General features: G+C 37.9%; 1 protein-coding gene across 3 annotated transcripts in view; it reads right to left on the bottom strand.

Moving 5' to 3' along the window:
* The window catches only part of clocka (clock circadian regulator a), a 49,776-nt gene that overhangs the window by 7,300 nt on the left and 22,488 nt on the right, over positions 1 to 19,988 (bottom strand). Inside the window, exons 3-13 of one of the 3 annotated variants that reach the window (XM_066676401.1) lie at positions 12,160 to 12,205; positions 11,793 to 12,020; positions 11,612 to 11,703; positions 4,689 to 4,748; positions 3,811 to 3,959; positions 2,605 to 2,696; positions 2,407 to 2,496; positions 2,185 to 2,305; positions 1,373 to 1,486; positions 736 to 854; positions 112 to 194 (exon numbers count right to left, since the gene is read on the bottom strand). In XM_066676401.1, the coding sequence (XP_066532498.1) occupies positions 112 to 194; positions 736 to 854; positions 1,373 to 1,486; positions 2,185 to 2,305; positions 2,407 to 2,496; positions 2,605 to 2,696; positions 3,811 to 3,959; positions 4,689 to 4,748; positions 11,612 to 11,631 (848 nt within the window). In that variant the 5' untranslated portion in view covers positions 11,632 to 11,703; positions 11,793 to 12,020; positions 12,160 to 12,205. The remainder of the gene's footprint in view (positions 1 to 111; positions 195 to 735; positions 855 to 1,372; positions 1,487 to 2,184; positions 2,306 to 2,406; positions 2,497 to 2,604; positions 2,697 to 3,810; positions 3,960 to 4,688; positions 4,749 to 11,611; positions 11,704 to 11,792; positions 12,021 to 12,159; positions 12,206 to 19,988) is intronic. The other 2 variants (XM_066676403.1, XM_066676402.1) reach the window with 2 other exon arrangements.

The raw sequence follows: 19,988 nt of genomic DNA, 5'->3' as shown, positions 1-19,988 counted from the left end.
AAAGTAAAAAGGTGTCAGCTCCCAATAAATCACTTTTTTTTGTTGCTTGTATTAGAGCTGAAACTCATTGTAGTCACTCAACCACCCACAACTTTGAACACACACACCCACCTGTGGTCCAGGAAGAGGAATTTCCATTCTAAGCTGTGTCTGGACGTGAACTCCTCATTGGGTTCCTCTACAGTGCACATCTCCTACCGAGCAGAGATTATTAAATGAACAAAACAATCCATTTAAGTTAGGTTTCATAAACCTTAATGCAAATATATTTTTGTCAATATGTAAAAGTAGTTATACTGTATGTTACTTTTTTCCTCCTAATGTGTAAAGTAAAAATGTTTGCTTTAGAGTCTATCATTAAGGCCACCACCCCCCTTAAGCTATAAGCTCAGCTGTCCTCTTTACTTTAGTGAAGACACAATACCTAAACATACCAGACAGCGTGAATGAAAATATTTGATTAAATAAAGCTGTAGCTGTGAAACTTGAGAAATTCTAAAGTGTTACAACACTGAGCATCAAGTTTTTTACAGCTTGAAATGTCATGGAAATATACAAAATGCAAAATGTGGGAAACATTAAATACGTTACGTACACATACACATTTTGTCTTACTGACGTTAACTTTTAAGTCCATCATTACTCATACATATTCTCAGATGTACCACACCACATGGGTTGTGTAAAAACTTAAAGGCCAATGAGAATCATGCAGAAAATGCTTCTTCAACCTACCTTGATAAACTGAGGCTTGGCTAACCTCACTGTCGCTACAAAACACACACGATCTTCAAATGATGGTCTGAGAGAACGCTGAATCACGCCCTCAAAGCCATTCCGTGTTGAGTTAGGCACTGCACAAAAACAGAGGACCAAATCAAGAGCTGTCAAATGGAGGTGGGATAAAGAGGACTGTTTCATATTAATCACTAGATGGCAGCACAAAACACAAAAAGTAATTTCACAAGAAAAAACCCACTTAATTTCAGACTATATCACAACATTTTCCACATTTCAGAAAGTATCTGAGAGTTAAAAAAAAAAAAATGAGGCTTGGACACTCATTATAGTCAAAGACAAAATGCAAGCAACATTACGCTGCATGGCAACAGACCTGAAGAAGAAAACACTATCCAATTGGACTTACACACTGATGGCTATGCAGAAGGCAGAATGGTTTGCAACACCTGGTCTAGGAGAACTCCCTATACCTAACTTTAAAAATAAATAAATAAATACAAATCTTTACTGTCTTTTCCCTGACCAAGCCACAGAATTCAGCACAGGAAGGAAAAACAAAAAGTGGCAAAATGGAGCAGCAAGAAAATAATGACTCAGTGTTATAGCCACAGGCAGCAGCTCTCACACTTACCAGTGTTGAGGGACTTGAAGTTTCCAATGAACTTGACGTACTCATAGACAGGAGGCTCTTTGGGGTCGATGGTGCCCCGGAGCATATGGCAACAGAACTCTAACTGATTTTTTGCTAGAGAGTCAAGAAACAACAACAACAACAGGATATAAGCAAGGCTGAATATGTTTGGAAGTCCTAAAAAAGTTAATTCACATCAAAATTTGATGGAGCATCAAAACAACAAAAAAGGGGTTTGTGCCATCAAAGAAAAAAAAGAGGGTGTGCCATATTTCATATTCATTAAGAGGGATTTTAGACAAATTAAATGGTCATACAAAAGAACACCTGCAATAACTACTATCTATTCTTAAATTATTTGAATTTTTGCAATACTCAAAAATATACATAAAAGCTGGCTTTATATTGAGTGCAGTTCATTAGAAGAAGACTGTGACAGTCTTGGCTTTGTATCGTCAAATATCTCATTTCAGTAATACTTCATTAAATTAAATCTAGAGTGTGTGGAGTGGATTTGAATTAATCCAGAGATGGCTGAGAAGGAGAAATCTGTGTTGTTCTAAACAGCTCTCTTTGCACATTTATTTTTGTATTTGTATTCATTTAAATAAGTTTTTAGTGCTTTATTTCTTGACAAAACACACTATGAAAAAAGGGTTTTAACCATTTGCTTGTGTGCTTATGAATTTAGCACAACAGAAAGAATGAAGGAAAGATTCTTAAGGAGGAAAGAGCAGATTGTCGAAGGAGAATAAAAATACAATAATAGATGATATAGAATATTGTATGAATACTGGGTGCAGAAGCCGTACTCTTTAAGTAGTCTGGTGTGAGGGCCTCTCCCTCCAGTATGTGTGTTGAGAGAGCTTTATACACTTCAGAGTGTTCGCCCAGCGGGAGGAAATTCAACAGATTCTGGTCCACCAGATCAGACTAAAAACACACACAAAACAAGCTTTTAGCATTATTACTTAATTTCTCTGGCGCTGTCCTATCTCTCTTTCACACACACACAAATAAAACAACACACTTACTGGTAAATGTTCTAGTAACGATGTGACACTCTCAGAGACGTAGATTATATTGCCATCAGTCATGATGGCAAGAAAGAAGCCATCCAGAGCCTGAGGTCAAACAGTACATTGAATTAAATGGCATTAAAATAAGAAGGCATCATATTTTTGGGTTTTTAATAAAAAATCTTTGTTAAACTCTGGACAGTGTTCACTGACCTCCAGCATCAACTGTGTAAACTCCTCATTACTAAGGAAAGGAGGCTTCCAGTCTTGACGGATCTCACTGGATTCTGACTGTGCAGCAATTTCTGAGAATGAGCAAGATTGAGAGAGCGAGTGAGTGTTACTGCACAATGATCAAGAAGTACTTCATTTAGATGATAGTAATGAGACATTTTCAACACACAAAAAAGCTACATTATTTATACTTTCATACTGAACTGTAAATTTTTATTTATAAAACACTACATTGACGTGATGCATGTGTGTATTCTGCACAGATAAATATCAAAGGTCTGTAAATAGCAACATGTGTTAGATACAAAAACGTTAGGTCTTTAGGTCTTAAAGCGCATGTCAGATGAGGTGAGGGACAGACACTGGTCTAAGGCCAATCTAAAAATCTTGAAACAAATCCTTTAGCCATCAAGTTCTTAATGGCAGTTCTTCAATGGCAACAGAAAAACTGGGAAAGAGGTCCCCAGGCCTGGAGGCTGACATCCAGCATATTTAGGTGATTTATAATATAACAGCTAATTTAACAGAACAAATAAGGTAGTGCAACTGTGCAAACAAAGCATACAAAGCTTGAGCTGAGAGCATGAAGCAAAATTGGCTCTTGGTATTAAAATGCAACCTGTTTCAGGATGTGTGTGTATTATATTATACATAAATAGTGTATTAAAAGTGTAGTGTGTATAAAAGACAGTGGTAAAGGCATTTAAGATCAGAATGTATTCAGATCGTGCTCCTGACCCCAAAGTAGTCAAGCAGATTTGCATGAATCTATAATATAGTGATCAAAGAGGTGTATAAACACAATGCCCTCCAGCTTCTCCACATTTGAATGTAATTTCTGATTTAATGCCATTATAATGTTGACAACCCACATGTAAAACTGACAGGATTCTCCAAAGCATGAACAGAATGGCTACTCTACTGATCCAAGATTAACACACTGTCCTTAAAGCACCCAAACAGATGGAACAAAACACACACTCAAACCTGAATTTTTGCCATGATGATCACTAGAACTAGCAACTGTGTGTGGTTTTGTAGAGAGAGATTTTGATTGGTTTGTGATACGTAATGATACATTAACATTTCATTGAAAAGACTGGGATTGATATTATAGTGTGTAAACAGACAAATTATTTAACAGTCTGAGCTTAGTAAAAACTGAAAAAGCAGGACAGTGGCTACCTTTATGCTTGCGAAGGAAGTCAATGCTCTTCTGCAGAATGGTGGACTTGTCCATCTTCCGGGTGTTGCCCGGCAACATGGTGCCCAACTCCTTGATGAGCACATTGAACTGGTCTCGCCTCTTCTTCTCCGACTTGTTCCTGGAAACTCTGCAGGAGTGGGTGCAAGACAAGCACATAGTCATAGTCATGAATTCAGACTCCACCTTACAAACACAAACAATGATTCACTGACAGAGTGCAAGAGAATCAAAATAAGAGAATAATCAGAGCAGCAGGTAGTGTCGCAGTCACACAGCTCCAGGAACCTGGGGTTGTGGGTTCGATTCCCGCTCCGGGTGACTGTCTGTGAGGAGTTGGTATGTTCTCCCCGTGTCCGCGTGGGTTTCCTCCGGGTGCTCCGGTTTCCTCCCACAGTCCAAAAACACATGTTGCAGGTGGATTGGCGACTCGAAAGTGTCCGTAGGTGTGTGTGAGTGAATGTGTGTGTGTCTGTGTTGCCCTGTGAAGGACTGGCGTCCCCTCCAGGGTGTATTCCCGCCTTGCGCCCGATGATTCCAGGTAGGCTCTGGACCCCCCGCGACCCTAAATTGGATAAGCGGTTACAGATAATGGATGGATGAATAATCAGAAATCTAACTACAGAAATATTCAATTATAATTTACTGGAAAATGTGTCATTTTTCAGTCATAAAAATAAATTTCACAGACTACCAACTCTGATTCAAAGTTTATTTTCTTCTATAAAAAATAGCAAGGATGTACAGTCCTATAACTGTTAGGAGTTATGAGTCACTCCTAAGCCACCGGTGTGGAATCTCACAGAAAGGGTTTTGTGCACAAAGCCTGGTGTGATTACATTTCAGTTTTCCATCTCACCGTTTTGCTTTGTCTTTCTCATCTTCTTCCATCAACCCATCAAAGATACTACTGTCATCCCTGAAAAACACACAGATCACCAAAAAAGGTTAAAATGACTAATTATACCAACCAATCACAACCATCCACATCCAATGTTCAGAGCCAGTTACCTCCCTGACCTCACATGCCTTCATACAAGGTTTATTATTCAAAGCTTCATTATATTGCCCTTTTAAATGGTTGAATATTTAGTAAATGAGCCATTTTTTACCTGTGAAAATAATGTGTGCATATTACTGCACCACAGTTCTAGTTCTGCATGCACTACAAAGACTGATGGTAGGAAACTGGTTTCAATATCTTTTAGAATTTTAGTATAAAATAGAGACACTGGCTGCATCGCCACAGCCAGGCCACAGAGGAGCGCTGTACATTCCTGTCTATTTTTAGCAGCAGCATTTCTGTTCTCAGACTTTGCTGGTAACAGTACAGGAGAGTCACTTGGTCTCAGTTCAGGCTTAGACAAAAATCAAGCCATCACCCATTGAGTTGTAGTACAAGATTTCAGGGAAACAGCAGGCTATTTAAGAGGAAGAAAAGCCACAACTGTTTGCATACTCAGCATCCAACAGCCAACAGAGTTTCTCCAATATTCTGCCTGTTAAAATTACAAGCAATGCAGAGAACAGAAAAGAAGGCTTAAGCAGAAATCTAGTGCTTTTCATAAACATTCTTGTATCCTGCGTATTATGATGTCAATACCTAAAAGTTTAAAGTGTAGAAACTTTTAACATTCACCTAAACAGCATTAAACAGATATGCCTTGTTCATTTGTAGAAGGTTGCAGAAGAAGTAAAATTAATAAAGTTTCAGCATCATACCCCAGCATCACCTGAACAATAAGCTACTCCAAAGTAAAATAAATACATCACATGGGTCTAAAATATTGTTGTAATTCTCATCTAATTCCTGTTTCAGACTTAGTAAAGTAATAATTAGATAAGAATTTTTTTTTATCCATTTTGAAGGTAATGATAATGTAAATGATGACGACGACATATCACCACTTCCATTTTTCTAAGCCAGTGATATGGTTTTTTTCAGTCCAAAGGTTTGCAGACGCCCGTTGTAATGAGTAAATTCAGTCTGTCCCATAAATGGTAAACACCGGTGTTCAATTGTGAAGGCAGATTATAAGTAATCTCCATAGAAACACAACAAATTAAATGTAACTCTCTAGAACAGCTACATCAGGTCACCATGCTAAACGCCAAGCATCAACTAGAGGGATATAGTGTATGTCTTCACAAATGTCTGGCCATATAATACACAACTATTTTGATTAATCACAAAAGTGAGTCTCTCTCTTGGTGACTCAAAAACAGTGGGCTATATATCGAAAACAAACAAATTATATATAAATTTATGTAACATTTAAATAATGGACCACATTAAAATCACAGCAGCACAGAAAGCATGAGGCCAGTCACTTAGGAAATACACACAAATGTAGATGCTATAAGCATGTGTCTCAATTTCTTCCAGCAGGGCAAGTACGCCAAAAGCGTCAACTTCATTCTTTGCCCTCTACTGCATCGCTCCCAAATAGCTCTTCGGAAACCAAACCAGCAGGAATGCACAGGAGGGAGAGCCAAGGTGCCCTCACCTCACCTGTGCTCATATGACATGCCATCAGTTCACCGAGGTCACCTGGGTGTGCGAATTCAGGAAAGCAGCGCTTCCAGATAATTGCCTTTGGGACGCAGGCGTGTGAGAGCCAGAGCAGTATGAGTCATAGCTAGTGTGTAGATGTGGGCACCAGTGAGAGCACAATTTATGCTGGCACTGAGTGTGCAAGACCTCATGCAGCTCTTTTAGAGAAATGAGTTAGCATTTGTCTGAGTTGCTTTTGCGTCAAGGCCTTGGGGAGAGTGAGTGAGCGAATGTGTGGGTTCGTTCTTTCTCTCTCTCTGGAAAGTGAGTGGTCTTGAAAATGGCACTGGGGTTCTGAATGCAACTAATGAGACCTTAGAAGACCTCCGCTACTTCAAGGTACTAGGCTAAATGCATTAACCTCCATTTTAAAAATGATGGGACAGCATTTAAAATTTTTTTTTTCTTGAAATTGACACCTGTGAAGTGTAAGAAAAATGTTCCTACAACAAACAACTGTAAACGATTTAGGGATTTCACATTTTTTTTGGTGCATAGCATTATCAAAAACTTTTGCTTGTAAAATCTGTCTCTGCATTCAAACTGAGAAACACTGCTGACATTCAGAAACACTTGAGCTCATTTGAAAAGGATTGTTTAGAGCCAGGAACTGTAATGGTACAGGGATGGATAACATAAGATTTAAAAAAAGACATGAAAAATCAAAGCCAAAATCTACACTTGCTCCAACAGTGCAATCATATATGTGGGGGTAGTACTAAATGCTATACTGACCTGTTTGTTGTTCCATCTTTTGGGTTGTAATATGAGTCTAACCTAATCAAATCACAATTTACTATCATTTTATCAACTTGGAAGGCCAATTATCCAAAAAGAAACACTTTTTTCAGAGAGGAATCAGTAATTGTGAAGCCTCTGTGTGAAGCTAATGTAACATCCCTGTGCTAATGACAGTCGTGACCAGTCTGAATGCCCATTAGTGTATGTTTGAATTTGGTGACAGTTACACTGACATCAACCATTTTGTTCAGCACACAAGAAAAGATATCTGAAACCAAGGTACAACTGGTCAGGAAGGATGAAAGGGTATGAGAAATACACACACATTTATATATATATATATATATATATATATATATATATATATATATATATATATATATATATATATACACATACATACTTATATATATGATACAGATGACATACTGTATTATCAGGAAATAAACTGCCAGGTTATAAAATCAGCTCTGTGTTGACAGCTATGCTGCACAAAGATGACAACATAATTAGGGGACGCAAATGTGCAACCACAAATTAGCATTCTCCATCAGAAACACAGACAGAGGGGGGAAATCTCACAAAACTCTGTCAAACAATGTAAACACTGAGTCCTCTAAACCCAAAGCAACTGGAGGTGCTAAAATTAGCAAAGTATTTACAGCAGATCTGTGATGAAATGACCATATTTAGATGTGTATTGTGTGTGTGTATATTTTGTGCATGTGCGTGCATACACATGTGTGCGCGCATGGAAGAGAGTGTGCATTCACTGTAAAGAGCTTTACTGGCACGAGACACGAGAGAACAATTTACAGCTGAGACCACTTCTAAAAGTCATGCATTAATCACAGAGAGAAAGTGTGTCATAGTGAGAAAAAGAGGACGAGAACAAGCAAGAGTACAATCCAGTATATACATTCAGTAAATATGTTAGTCATTGTTTTTATGCCTGTGTTTTGACTGGGTATAAAGGTGCAGTTTAATATGCGTGTCCTATTTGTTCAGATAATTAAACGTAGGGTTTGCTTTCCATGTTTGTATTTGTGTGCAGTGATTTAAATATGAAGTGTTCCTATTTTGATATTCAGTTGTATTTGTGTCAAAACAAATGGCCCTGATGTAACATAGCCCCGTGCTTTCTGGCATACTTTACAGCTCAGTATGGCTTTGCATGGAAAAACATTTTGGGGTTTTGCAACAACATAATTTCTGTTCAACTTAAAGGAATTATAACAACAGATTTGCATAAAGCACATTGGATCACTAGCAGCTTGTATTGCTCATTCCATAGCATCATTTTTATTATACAAACGAATCTATTATTAGTTATCATCAAGCTCCCATTGCTCTTTATTCTAGCTCTTGGTTAACTGTCAAGGGTCGGAAAACTGACATAAAAACTACCAACCTTAAATAAAGATGGTCAAGGTACACATACTTATCCTAGAAATTACATGAATTGTGTGAATGAACTTCTAGAACTTATCTATTTATCACTGCCACCAAAGTGTTCCATATCTATAATGTATCTGGAATAATCACCTGAGAATTCTGATATATTCAGCATAACTTCTCCATGTGTGTCCTACAGAAAGCAATTATTAACAACCTGCTCTATATTCAGCAGGTGACAACAGCTCTGTAGGACACAAGTGAATGTGCCATTAATCAGTACCGGATTTGTTACTGGATTTATAACATGATCCATCTTATAGAGTTAAGAAATTATCTTCTACTTGTGCCTTAATAATTCAAAGCCACAAGCTGGTAATATGAAAAGTCTACTTTGACAGGGCTCCATTTGATAACATTCAGCAGTGCAATATTGTATAGTTATTTACTAGAAGTGCACGTGTACCCCTGCAATAACCCCATTTACAGTAAATAGTAAATACAGTGTACATACACAGTGATAATATTAGCAGCTCCCTTTATCACTCATACACACACAAAATGTGGAGACTCTGGTCGGCTAATGATTAATCCTAATGATGTTTGTGCTCCTGTGAGGGTGAGGGAGGGGAAGCGAGCCAATAGAATGATAATAAAAGATTTGCCCTGTTCGTGTCCCCTGTGCCCTTCACCATCACAGTACGGTCCATCAACAACACGATAATAAAGAGCTCACGTGATCCTTGGCAGTTCCCACATCAAACAGAAAACATAAGACGGCTCTAAAGAGCCACTCCACTCTGAATGGCCATTTAGTGTCTGCAGTAAACGTGAGTCAACGTTTGGCCTGAGTGACAATATCTTGTGGCTGCTATAAATAACAGGTCTGAAAAGGGCTTGTCCAGTTACTAAGGGTGCACGCCTGCCACCCAAGGCCATTACTGATACCAAGTCATTTATTAACAGTACACAACACTCCTGATATGAGTATTTGTAGTTCAAAAATATTGTGTAGCCAATATTCTGTTCGATAATTAAAATATGAACTGTATTAAGCAATAAACAACATGGTGAAATGATTTGTTTACAGAGCTATCAGCCATGATTTATGCTTGATATTCTGCTTTTTATAGTTCAGGGCTCTGTATAGGATTCTGAAGAATGTCTGTTGATATTAGAACTCAACAGCAAAAACACATCCCTCCAGTGCTCCTTCAGATTTTCTGTGCCCAAATTCATAGAAGTGCTCAATACGCAGCATATGCCACATACCGTCTCCACTGCCCTTCCTCTTTACACGTTCTGTGCAGAAGTACAAACTCCCTCTGGTGATGAGTGGCTGGAATAGTGCGGCGTTTCTCAGTCTGAACCATTTTGTTTATTTCCCATTCATAGGGCCAGGGCCCAGTACAAAATTTTCCAGTGCACAAACAAACTGGAGAGCTAGCAAACGATGAGAAAACATTGGCTGTATTTTACAAAGGGTACTGAACTGATATCATACACAGCACCTTTAAGTGACTGTTTTGATTTTTTTTAAATACATTTTAACAATGTTGTGAGTAATTTTAGATATGAAACTAGGTAACCCAAATGCAGTTTCATTAAAAATAAATATTATACCAATAAATATTTTTAATAAACTATGGTGCATAGGCATCAACATGGCATCACCATTCATCTGCAGGTCTACTTAAGCACAAAGGGTTTAAAAAAAGGAAAGTAAAACAAAACAACGTCCAAAAACAAAGCCATGATAACAGCAAGCACGTGTCGACTAGTTCAAGCAGTTGAAAACAACCCGTTATCTTGACCTATCCAGTGTGTCAATATTATGTGACATCATGGACGGTCAACATTATGAATGGAACTCTCAGGGCTATTAGGCGTTACATGTGTGCTTTTATTAGGGCTAAATGTTAGACATTGAATGACAGACATCACACTACACTAAAATCAAATTCAGTGCAATTTAAATTTACCTTACCCTACAGCCAGCATAATCCATTCTAGACACACCTACCTTCTTGGTCCACCGTCTAGTTAGAAATCAAAAACAGTAGCTCATCTGTTGATGCAGAGTTTCTGCTACTCAATCTAGTTCTTTAGTGGTCATAGGACACCAATTACTGGATATTTAATTAATGGAATATTCTCAGTCCAGCACTGACACCAAGACATTTGTAAATGAAAAAAAGATAAATAAAAAACAAACACACACCTACATTTTTTAAAATTAATATATTAAAATTTTAAAAATATGCAGAACAACAGATGGACTACAGTCAGTAACTGTTGTACTATACAGCACATCTATCGGGTAAGAGGATCTGATAAAAGAGAGAGGGAGTTTTAATGTTATAGCTGATCAGTCTTGGCTGATAGAAATAATTAAAATATATAATAGACTCCTTATTAAACTCTGGCCACATCTTTGTGGTTACCTTTTATTTATATTTTCTCTATAATTAATCAAAAATAGTCATTTTAAATTTTGAAAAAATGTGAAATGTTTAAGATAATTCTTAATCAATTAATTCTTCTCAACTCCTGTTTCGTCTTCTTCAAAAACCTGTAAGAGATAGGAAATGGCGCAAGTGGGGCTCTGCTGCACTAGGCGCTAATCCTGGGATTAGCCATGAAAATTCCATACCACAGACACACAAAGGCTTGTCTAAATGTCACTCAACTGGCCTGACGAGTCAGAGAGAGTTCATGCCCTGTGGAGCCCGCCCAGGATGGGCACGTTCGATGGTTGCCATGGTAACTGAGCTGAAGCGTAGGTTAAAGAAAAGGACAGCTGTTAAGGGAAGCGGGCACTGAGAAGGTTAAAATGTGGCTGATCTCACTCATGGGCAAAGCCTTCAGGGAGAAGGACAAGGAGCTGGGGATTCAGAAAAACTGAAAGAGTGATGGACAATGGTTGCTACTAACTACTGTGACAGGAATACATGACTAATTTAGGGCTAAAGGAAAGTATGTTGTATGGGGCAACTGGTTTCTGGCTAACTGATTATTATGGATTTCAAAAACACCTCCTGAGTCACTGTCACTTGTTTTCAGGGTGGACTGTGAGAGGGAGAAGGACTCACCGGTCTATACTGGAGGTCATTTTGTAGCGTGTTCAGGGCTGCAGTGGGAGAGAGAGGAGCTTTAAGCGTGAGGTAGGCATTTGTACATAAACCTGCACAAGGGAGAGAGCACAATTACTCAGAGGTCAAGTGACAACTCTATATACTGACACAGCAATTCTTACTTCAAATCCAAACCAACCTCCAGTGCTGCCTGCTCAAGGAGAGGACGAGGAGCTTGCCAGAGGATGAAGATCACAACAATCAGCTTGGGGGATGTGTCTGTATCTTTCTGGAGTTTAGATGGAGGGGAGTTTTAGAGGTGGGCCATAGGTCAAAGCTTAACCATGGACTATGGGTCCCTGTGGCACGTGCGTGTTTTCCGGCGAGTGTGAACATGCGGGAACAGCATGTCAGCAACAACCCCTTCCTGACACAAAGAGAATAAACACAATTGAGCCTTGAGAACTGCAAATATTAAACCATCATTTTCAACATTCACACACATCCAAATCTCCAGCTTTACAGAAAGAAATAGGTATATAAAAATTAATAATATTCATACTCACTTATGTCATCCAGAAACGTTTCTTAGACCAGCGTTGTCAATCTGTGCTAAACAAAGACAAAACATTTGAATAAGTACTCTGAGGACAATGCAATACTCATTAGTACACAGTAATAAAGGCCACTGTAATATACCAACACAGTAGCATAATGACAATCTTAACTGGTGATACTGTTAGGAAGAGGGTAGGAAAACGGCACCCCCCCCCCACCCCATGGTTTCAGTATTATGCTGTAAAAATGAATCACACTGGGAGGGCCCCAGGTGCAAAAAACCCAATTGTTACCCTTTGTTCCTTTAAAGTACCTAAAAAAAATGGCACTTTATTTATTTATTTTTCGATGAGCCTGGAGTATCCATGACTGCAGAGCCTCTGTTCTCTCCATTACAGGTCAGGGAAGCATCACAATGATTTTGAAGCAGTAATTTTTAAATAAAAATTATTACATTGTGTTCCTTAAAACAGCAATTCAATTATTTAATTCAAACTTGAATTATTTAGCATCGCACTCGTTTGTATCCAGTAAAGTAAACAAGATATAGTCATTAAAACTTTTCCAGGTCGGGTCCGAATATTCTTTATAAATTTGCAAGAATAGTGCAATTTAATTGTTTTTGTATTTTTAAAGCACCAAACAAAGAATCCCTTGAAAGCAGGGAATAACTGAGTCTCCAACCATGTGTGTCTAATTAAAGTAATGTTCCTAGAAAGTAGCACATTTCCCAAGATTTTCTTTTGACCTTATAACCTCTCTGTGATCTTGGGCCTAATCCACTGCTACAGGATCAAATGCTTCTTGTCCTCACCAGGTACTATCAGTTGAATAAAAGTCAGTAAGAACTGTGACCTCAGTAAAATGTGACTACTTAAGCTAACAGCATGAGCAAGCCCGCCACAAGAATATTAGACACTTAAACTGTGCTGGGCATTCGACCGAAGATATTTTTTAACCTCCAGTTTCTTGCAGCAGAGAGATATTTTGATGGCTCTAACTTGCATTAGATGTACAATATTCTTTGCTCGTAGGTTAGTTCCTTCTTCAATGGCTTTCTTTTGAGCTTTAGTGTTTTTCCAGGCCTGGGGCAGTTTGCCCTGAGAGTTTGGCAGAGTGTAAAAGCTTTTTTGGAGCCCTGGTGTGGTCCTGAGAACCAATTTCTACTGAGCTTTAAATAAAGCTATTGTGAAACATATCTGCTCCAAGTGCTGGGCATTGAGTTTTACTTGGTCATAACTGTTTGAATTTGTCACATTTCTAGTTTCAGATTGGCAGAAAGAATGCATGGGGCAAGTGCATGAACAGACAGAATAATAATAAAAAAAATACATGTTTTCCAAATGGTTTCAGTTCAGTTCTATGTAGCTTAAACGTGAGAAAGTCTTGTTGCAGCCTTCTGCACAAAAATATGCCTCACATCTAACAACCATTGTTCGTTTTTGTTTGAGTTCTGTGAAACTACAAAGAAACATAATTATAAAAAGGTATAATTACCATTCATCTAACTGCCAATACAACCACAATAGACTATTGTCATTTTCCAACAATTTATGGTCATAAAACAGCTAAATAGAGGAACCCATTTTCTTAAGTCTTGCGCACCATGACAAAATTGCACAAATTATACATTGGTTTGGAAAAATAATACTGCTACAGGTAAACAAAGCTGTAAAAATGAGTCCCTCCCCTCCATGAGACCAGACAGAATTGGTCCTGTTCCTTAATTTTAACAGGAAATTTCACTTCTATAATGACTGAAGTATCACTGGGGAAAGAATAATAATAAAAAAAAAAACTTTCAAACTAAGAAGTGGATTCCCTGGAAACAAATACAATCATGTTTTGCCTCCAACAAAGACTAATATGCCATTCAATATGAAAGCCAAAACAGCCAAAATAGACACAGAAAAGTTCCTCAAACATAATTTGCACATTTTGTGGATTTTTTTTTAATAGAACCCCATTTCTAAAGGGATCAAGGCTGATGATGGCACTGTTTTTTTCTATTTTATTTGATTTTTTGGTTAGGAGGAAGTAGCACACAAGGTATTGCTCATTATGTTGTTTACTAGCACATATGTTATTGTACTTTAACTGCTTTGCTAATTTATAAATACAGAGTAAATAACATTACAAGGTTGTTGCCCATCACTCCTACCCCCCTACTAACTAATAATAGGTCAGTGACATGAGTCTTTCAGAAGTAAAGACAGGAAACAGTTCACCACTCTGACTCTATATGCATGGGACATGGCCCAAAAGCAGTACTGGCTGGCTAAGGTCTTTGGGCCCTCACACAGCACTGAATTAAATACAGACACATTCCTGGAATGGAAATCACTGCATGGGCTCAGAAACACTTCCAAAACCACTGTGAACACAGTTCATTGCTACATTCACAAATACAAGGTAAATATCACAAATGCAAAAAAAATCCTACATAAACTGGGTCCAGAAACACTGCCGCCTTCTTTGGGCCCCAGATCATTTATGGTGGACTGAATAAAGTTGAAAAAGTGTCTTTAGGTCTTGCAAATCAAAATTTCTTGGAGCAACATGTTGCCATCCAGAACATCTTTTTCAGGGAAGGTCTTGCTTATTTGAGTAAGACAATGTCAATTCACTTTCTGCATATTGTCGCTGTCCAATTAAAAACAAAAATGTATCTCCATTTTTGTTGATTTTAAGTTTACTACGTCATTTGAACACAGCAGCTGTCTTTCGCACTGTGTGAAGACTGCATGATAAATGGACCAATAGAAATGCCACAAAAATTACTTTGAATAAAATCTTTTTACACTCACTTCCATTGAAAATTAAGAACTTTTTTTCCTTCCCTAGTAAAGTTACTGTTTTGGGAGATACATATTTATAATTGGATTGTGACCATATATTAGTTAATGGGCTTCTATTTATATTTAAAAAGAAGAATCAATCAGGCCGCATGCGCATATTCATTTTCTGTAACTGTTTCATCCGGTTCAAGTTCGCAGTTGGTACAGAGCCTATGTGGAATCTCAGGACACAATGCATGAACACATGCTGGACAGGGACTATCAATGGGCATCACAAACTAACGCAGTCACTCACACCTGTGGAAAACATCACAGAGCCCTTGAACCTGCAAACATGTGTTTATGGATTGGAGAATACAAGAGAGCTAGGAGGAAACCACGCAGACACAAGGAGAACAGTGAGCCAAAATGAGGACACCACCTGTAGAGCCACGGTGCTACCTGGGCAATACACAACTAACGCAAATTAGTGCTGTCAGGACAAAAGGCAATGAACTGTATGTTAGAAAATGTATTCAGTGAAATATGCAGAAACACTTGAATGACACAGTGATGTGTGTTGTAGCATTGAGTGTCTTCCTTGTCGACATCTCATCAGATGCATTTGTTTGCACACCTGCCCTCCAAGCAGCAGGAGAGTCAAGGTAGAAAATGTTGAATGAGGTCAATAATGACTCTCCAAACATCTGAGAAGCAATGTTTGAAAACTGCTTGGATTCCTTCTAATGGCGTGATGGCAAGAGAATCTGCAGCTGGAAGTTGTTTTGCAGAACGTCTGCAGGTGTGCTGAAGTGCAAAATGCATTTTACAGAGCACTGAATGCACAAATAGAGACTGGTGTACTGGAGCAACTTTCATTCACACGGATGATTAACAGATTCTTAAAACTATTTTTTTTTTAAAGAAAATTGCAATCATTAAAACGACTAGGTTTAAGTGGATAAATACTTGACTCGGATTAAAACTATAGCGATTTCACTGAATTTGAACATAGTCAGATGGTTACTTTGTAGAATGAAACTTTGTTCTTAGGGTATTTGTCCACTTAACTGTAGATGACACTTAATTACACTTAAGTAATACTTAATAGCACACACCTGCTTTGGTTTCTTACACTGGAATAAATACATTGACGCCTTTTACACAAGAACAAGGCAGTTGTGCTTATTGATGTTTAAGTGAATGAGAAATGTGCTTTGTTGCTCATCCTAACACTGTACTGGTTAAACACATTGTACTGAATTAAAAGATTAAATTAATAACAACATACTAGACCTTGATGAAATACCTAAAATTTTGTAAGCTGTATTTTATACCCATTATTCCATATAATAAAATGTGCATAAGCCTACATAAAGCCAGGCATACACTGAGATTTTAACTGATTTAATTCAATTAATTAAGTTAAATTGTGATAGTATTGAGGTGCATTAGTGCGCATTGCATGGGTGACTTGCATATCTGTGAAGGCACCTTTAATGCTGAATAATATCTACAGGTATTGGAGCAACATGCTGCCTTGTCTTTTTCGGGGAAGGCCTTGCTTATTACAGTATGACATGGCCAATCCACATTATGTATGGATTATTACAGCATAGCTATAGAGGAGGAAAAAGGGAGGAGAAAAGTCAAGACCCTTAGGTTCAGAACGTCTGATCTAAGATGTTACTAGTTCAACAAAAAACCTACAATGATATAATATCAGCTTCCCTTTCAAGAACCTCCAGAGAGAATATAAGATTTCTCCATCACCCCTTATTGAAGAATGTCATCTATTCTGAGGCTCACTCAGGATTACCATTGAATTTCACATAAAAAAATCAATGTTATTTATTGAATTTAATCAAGATTCAGATTGTTTAAATCAAACAAATGTTATAAAAAAAATTGAAATCAATCACAGTGCATGGAGTGCATGTGAAACAACCTCATCAGCCATAACAGTGAGCTGGAAAGGACTGCAAGTGAATAGTTATTACAAACCTGAATTATATTTCAGGTCAGAAAAGAGCTGGCCAGCCCAATCCAAACATTCAAATCTAATTTCTCTTTGACGTAATAAACCACTACAACACTGTAATGGCACAGTGTGCTCACACATGCTGGTTTGAAATAGGCATAGTTTAGCAGAGTTTGCCTGATGCTTTATATAAGCATAAAACAAATATATAAAGCATATATTTAAATATAAAATCAAAAAATTGATAACGACCCAGTCTAGTGCTCTAGCTATAAGATAAATATGTTAACACCACAGCAACCTGAGTGGTCAGGTTTAGGATTTGATTAAAGGGTGATGAAAGAAATTTTATGGCTGCAGGTAAGAAGAGTGTGTGGTGGGCCCTATGTGAAGCTCTAATGGATTGGCATAAGATATTTAACGCGTTAACCTGTGTATGACTATAATTACACAATAGCCACAACTCAACATGCATTTCACAAAGTGTTACAGAAGTATTTGTAAATCTCTCTCACACACGCACACGCTAGGGGAGTTCAAAATCAAAACAGTAGAGCACTGCAATAAAAACAGATCTACCTTGTAACTCACTGACTGACTTTCACGCACTTAAACACACAGTTCCACAAAAACACGTGTCATTGTTATTATCAGCATCTTTATTATACATATTCATTTTTACTATTAATGTTAACAGGATGCTTTGTGAAATCAAAGCACTCATGTGAAATGAGGCAACAAAATTTGTCATGTTTTGCCAAAACTTTACAAACATTTGTATGCATCTTGCAATTGCATAATGCAGTTTGCACTTGGAAATGTATAGTTATTTTTTTAATTTTATCATTATTTTTTTTTTTATTAGAAGTAGCAGTCACCTTCCTTGGAGCTCATTAAGCCGACCTGTCAATCTGTGCGCAAGTCTAGCATGTCTTCCTGCTGAGGGTTATAACTTTCCATCACAAAAGTTTGTGTCCAGGTTAAACACACAGCTACAATAGAGTCCGCAAAGGGCAAGAGAGGAAGAGGAGAACCCTTTCTCGTTTCTGTCTCTGTCTGTCTGCATAACTTGATTAAGGACAGAGAGTGTATGGACATCTTTACTGAGATCTTCAGGGCTATAGTGTGGAATAAAATATGATTTTACCAATATGAAACATGCTATTCATTATATTCTTTTTTTAAATACATCTTTTATAGACTTACACTATCCAAGGACACTCTCCAAATTCATGTGTCAAATCAAAGAGCAAAGAAGCAAGTGAAAGAGAGAAAAAGAGCAAGTACAAGCGAAGAAAAAAAGAAATACAGAGGGAGAGAAATACATAAAGAAAGAGAAAGAGAAACAAGAGGAAGTGAGGCAGCCATTGTGCTTCCTGTAGAGCAGCAGTTGCAGTGGTTTTGTAACTGTGATGTCACTGGATGCTTCACTGACCCGCTGACCCAATGACCTACTTTCCTTCCTCTGCCTCTCTCTCTCTCTCTCTCTCTAGCTCTTTCGCTGGCTCACTGCGACTTAATCACCGTTCAACAGGCTGCGACAGACACAACCTAAGCCAGACCTACTGCAGGGCGAGGTACCACATATTCTCCGTGGCCAGGAGAACCCAGCAGCTTTACAGAAAAAACACAGATTAAAGGTGGAGTGGTAGAAAGCTCCTTTCAGCCAATCGCATTCTGAAAATACTTTCACCAGAAGCAAGGTGTGTGGGAGTGAAAAGAATTCATAGAGGACCAAAACAAAAAGAAAAGAAACAGAAGACAGTACAACAATGAAGTTGACAACTCAACACATAGTATGACTTGCGTTTTTACCATCAGTGACACATGCACACACTAACCTACTTTACTAGACTGAAACATCCAAAGTCAAATAGACTTCGAACATGTCACCTCATGAAAAAAAAAAAAAAAAAAAAACTGAATTTGTATAAGCTTTTCTCTCATCTCTTACCACTCACTGACTGCTTTTCACACTAGTTTTAACAGTCACAAGTACCCCCTGCCTCAACAGCCACAAACATGTTTCCTCTGCCGCAAAAAAAACAACCCACGCATGATCAGAGTTCAAAACATTTAGTGTTTTCTTATCTTAATGCTAATAAAGTGTTGACTTTTACTCAAATGCTATTAAAGCCATACATACAGACAAGGCCAGCAGCAAACATTTTTCTAACTCTGTTCAGATTTTCCCACATATTTCATCCTATTCCAATAATAAAAACTTCAATTTTGCCTCATTTGAACTTTAATACATAGCAGCACACAGACATGGAGAAGAAAATTCCCACCCCCTTTCAGCCTAAAATCTCTGGTGGTTGTCCCCAGACCTAATTATGAAACTGCCTACGGCCTCAGGAGACTATGAGCAGTGTTGCTTTTGCAGCAACATGACCACTAGTGTAAATCAAGTTAAAAAGACACTTTAAAACAAAACAAAATTAAACCCAATAAAATTAGGTCTTTTTCAGCAAGAAAGTGGCATGGATGTCTTTGCTTCTAAACAGACCTCCTCCTGATTGTGAATAGTCCAATCCTTCCATTACTGATATTTAAATACATTTATTGGCATTTCTACATTTCGTTAGCATCAAAGTGGTAAAAATACTTACATTTCAGTGGTAATTATAATGATTAGCAAAACAGTGGTAATGAGACAACTAAATAATAATAATTTGATATATTTCCTATAATAGGAATATATTCCACAGAAAAGTCAGATACGAGATGAGGTTTAAAGTATTCCTTTAAATCATTATTATGTTTCCATCTGACTCTTAGCTCAAACTCTACACAGCTTTCCGTTTCTAATGAATTCATGTAAAGTGCCCACACATTCTGCCCTTTATCTTCTTTTCTTTTTTTCTCTGTCATGCACATTCAGTCTCTACAGGCACTCCACTGGGCGTGTGTATGAGTGTGTGTGTTTTCTCAGATGTAGGTCAGTGAAGCTCTGAGGATGTGAGTCACTCCATCGTGGATCCTTGGTGCCGCTCTGCACGCAAAGAAAGCCAGCATGACAACGGTGCCCATCGGCAACACCATAGCAACCGCTCTCACCAGCCAGGGTAAAAATAGA

The sequence above is a fragment of the Hoplias malabaricus genome, chromosome 7 (genome assembly GCF_029633855.1).
Source record: "Hoplias malabaricus isolate fHopMal1 chromosome 7, fHopMal1.hap1, whole genome shotgun sequence".
Lineage (NCBI taxonomy): Eukaryota > Metazoa > Chordata > Actinopteri > Characiformes > Erythrinidae > Hoplias > Hoplias malabaricus.
The sequence above is the reverse complement of the archived record's forward strand: the minus strand, read 5'-3'. Positions and strand labels throughout refer to the sequence as shown.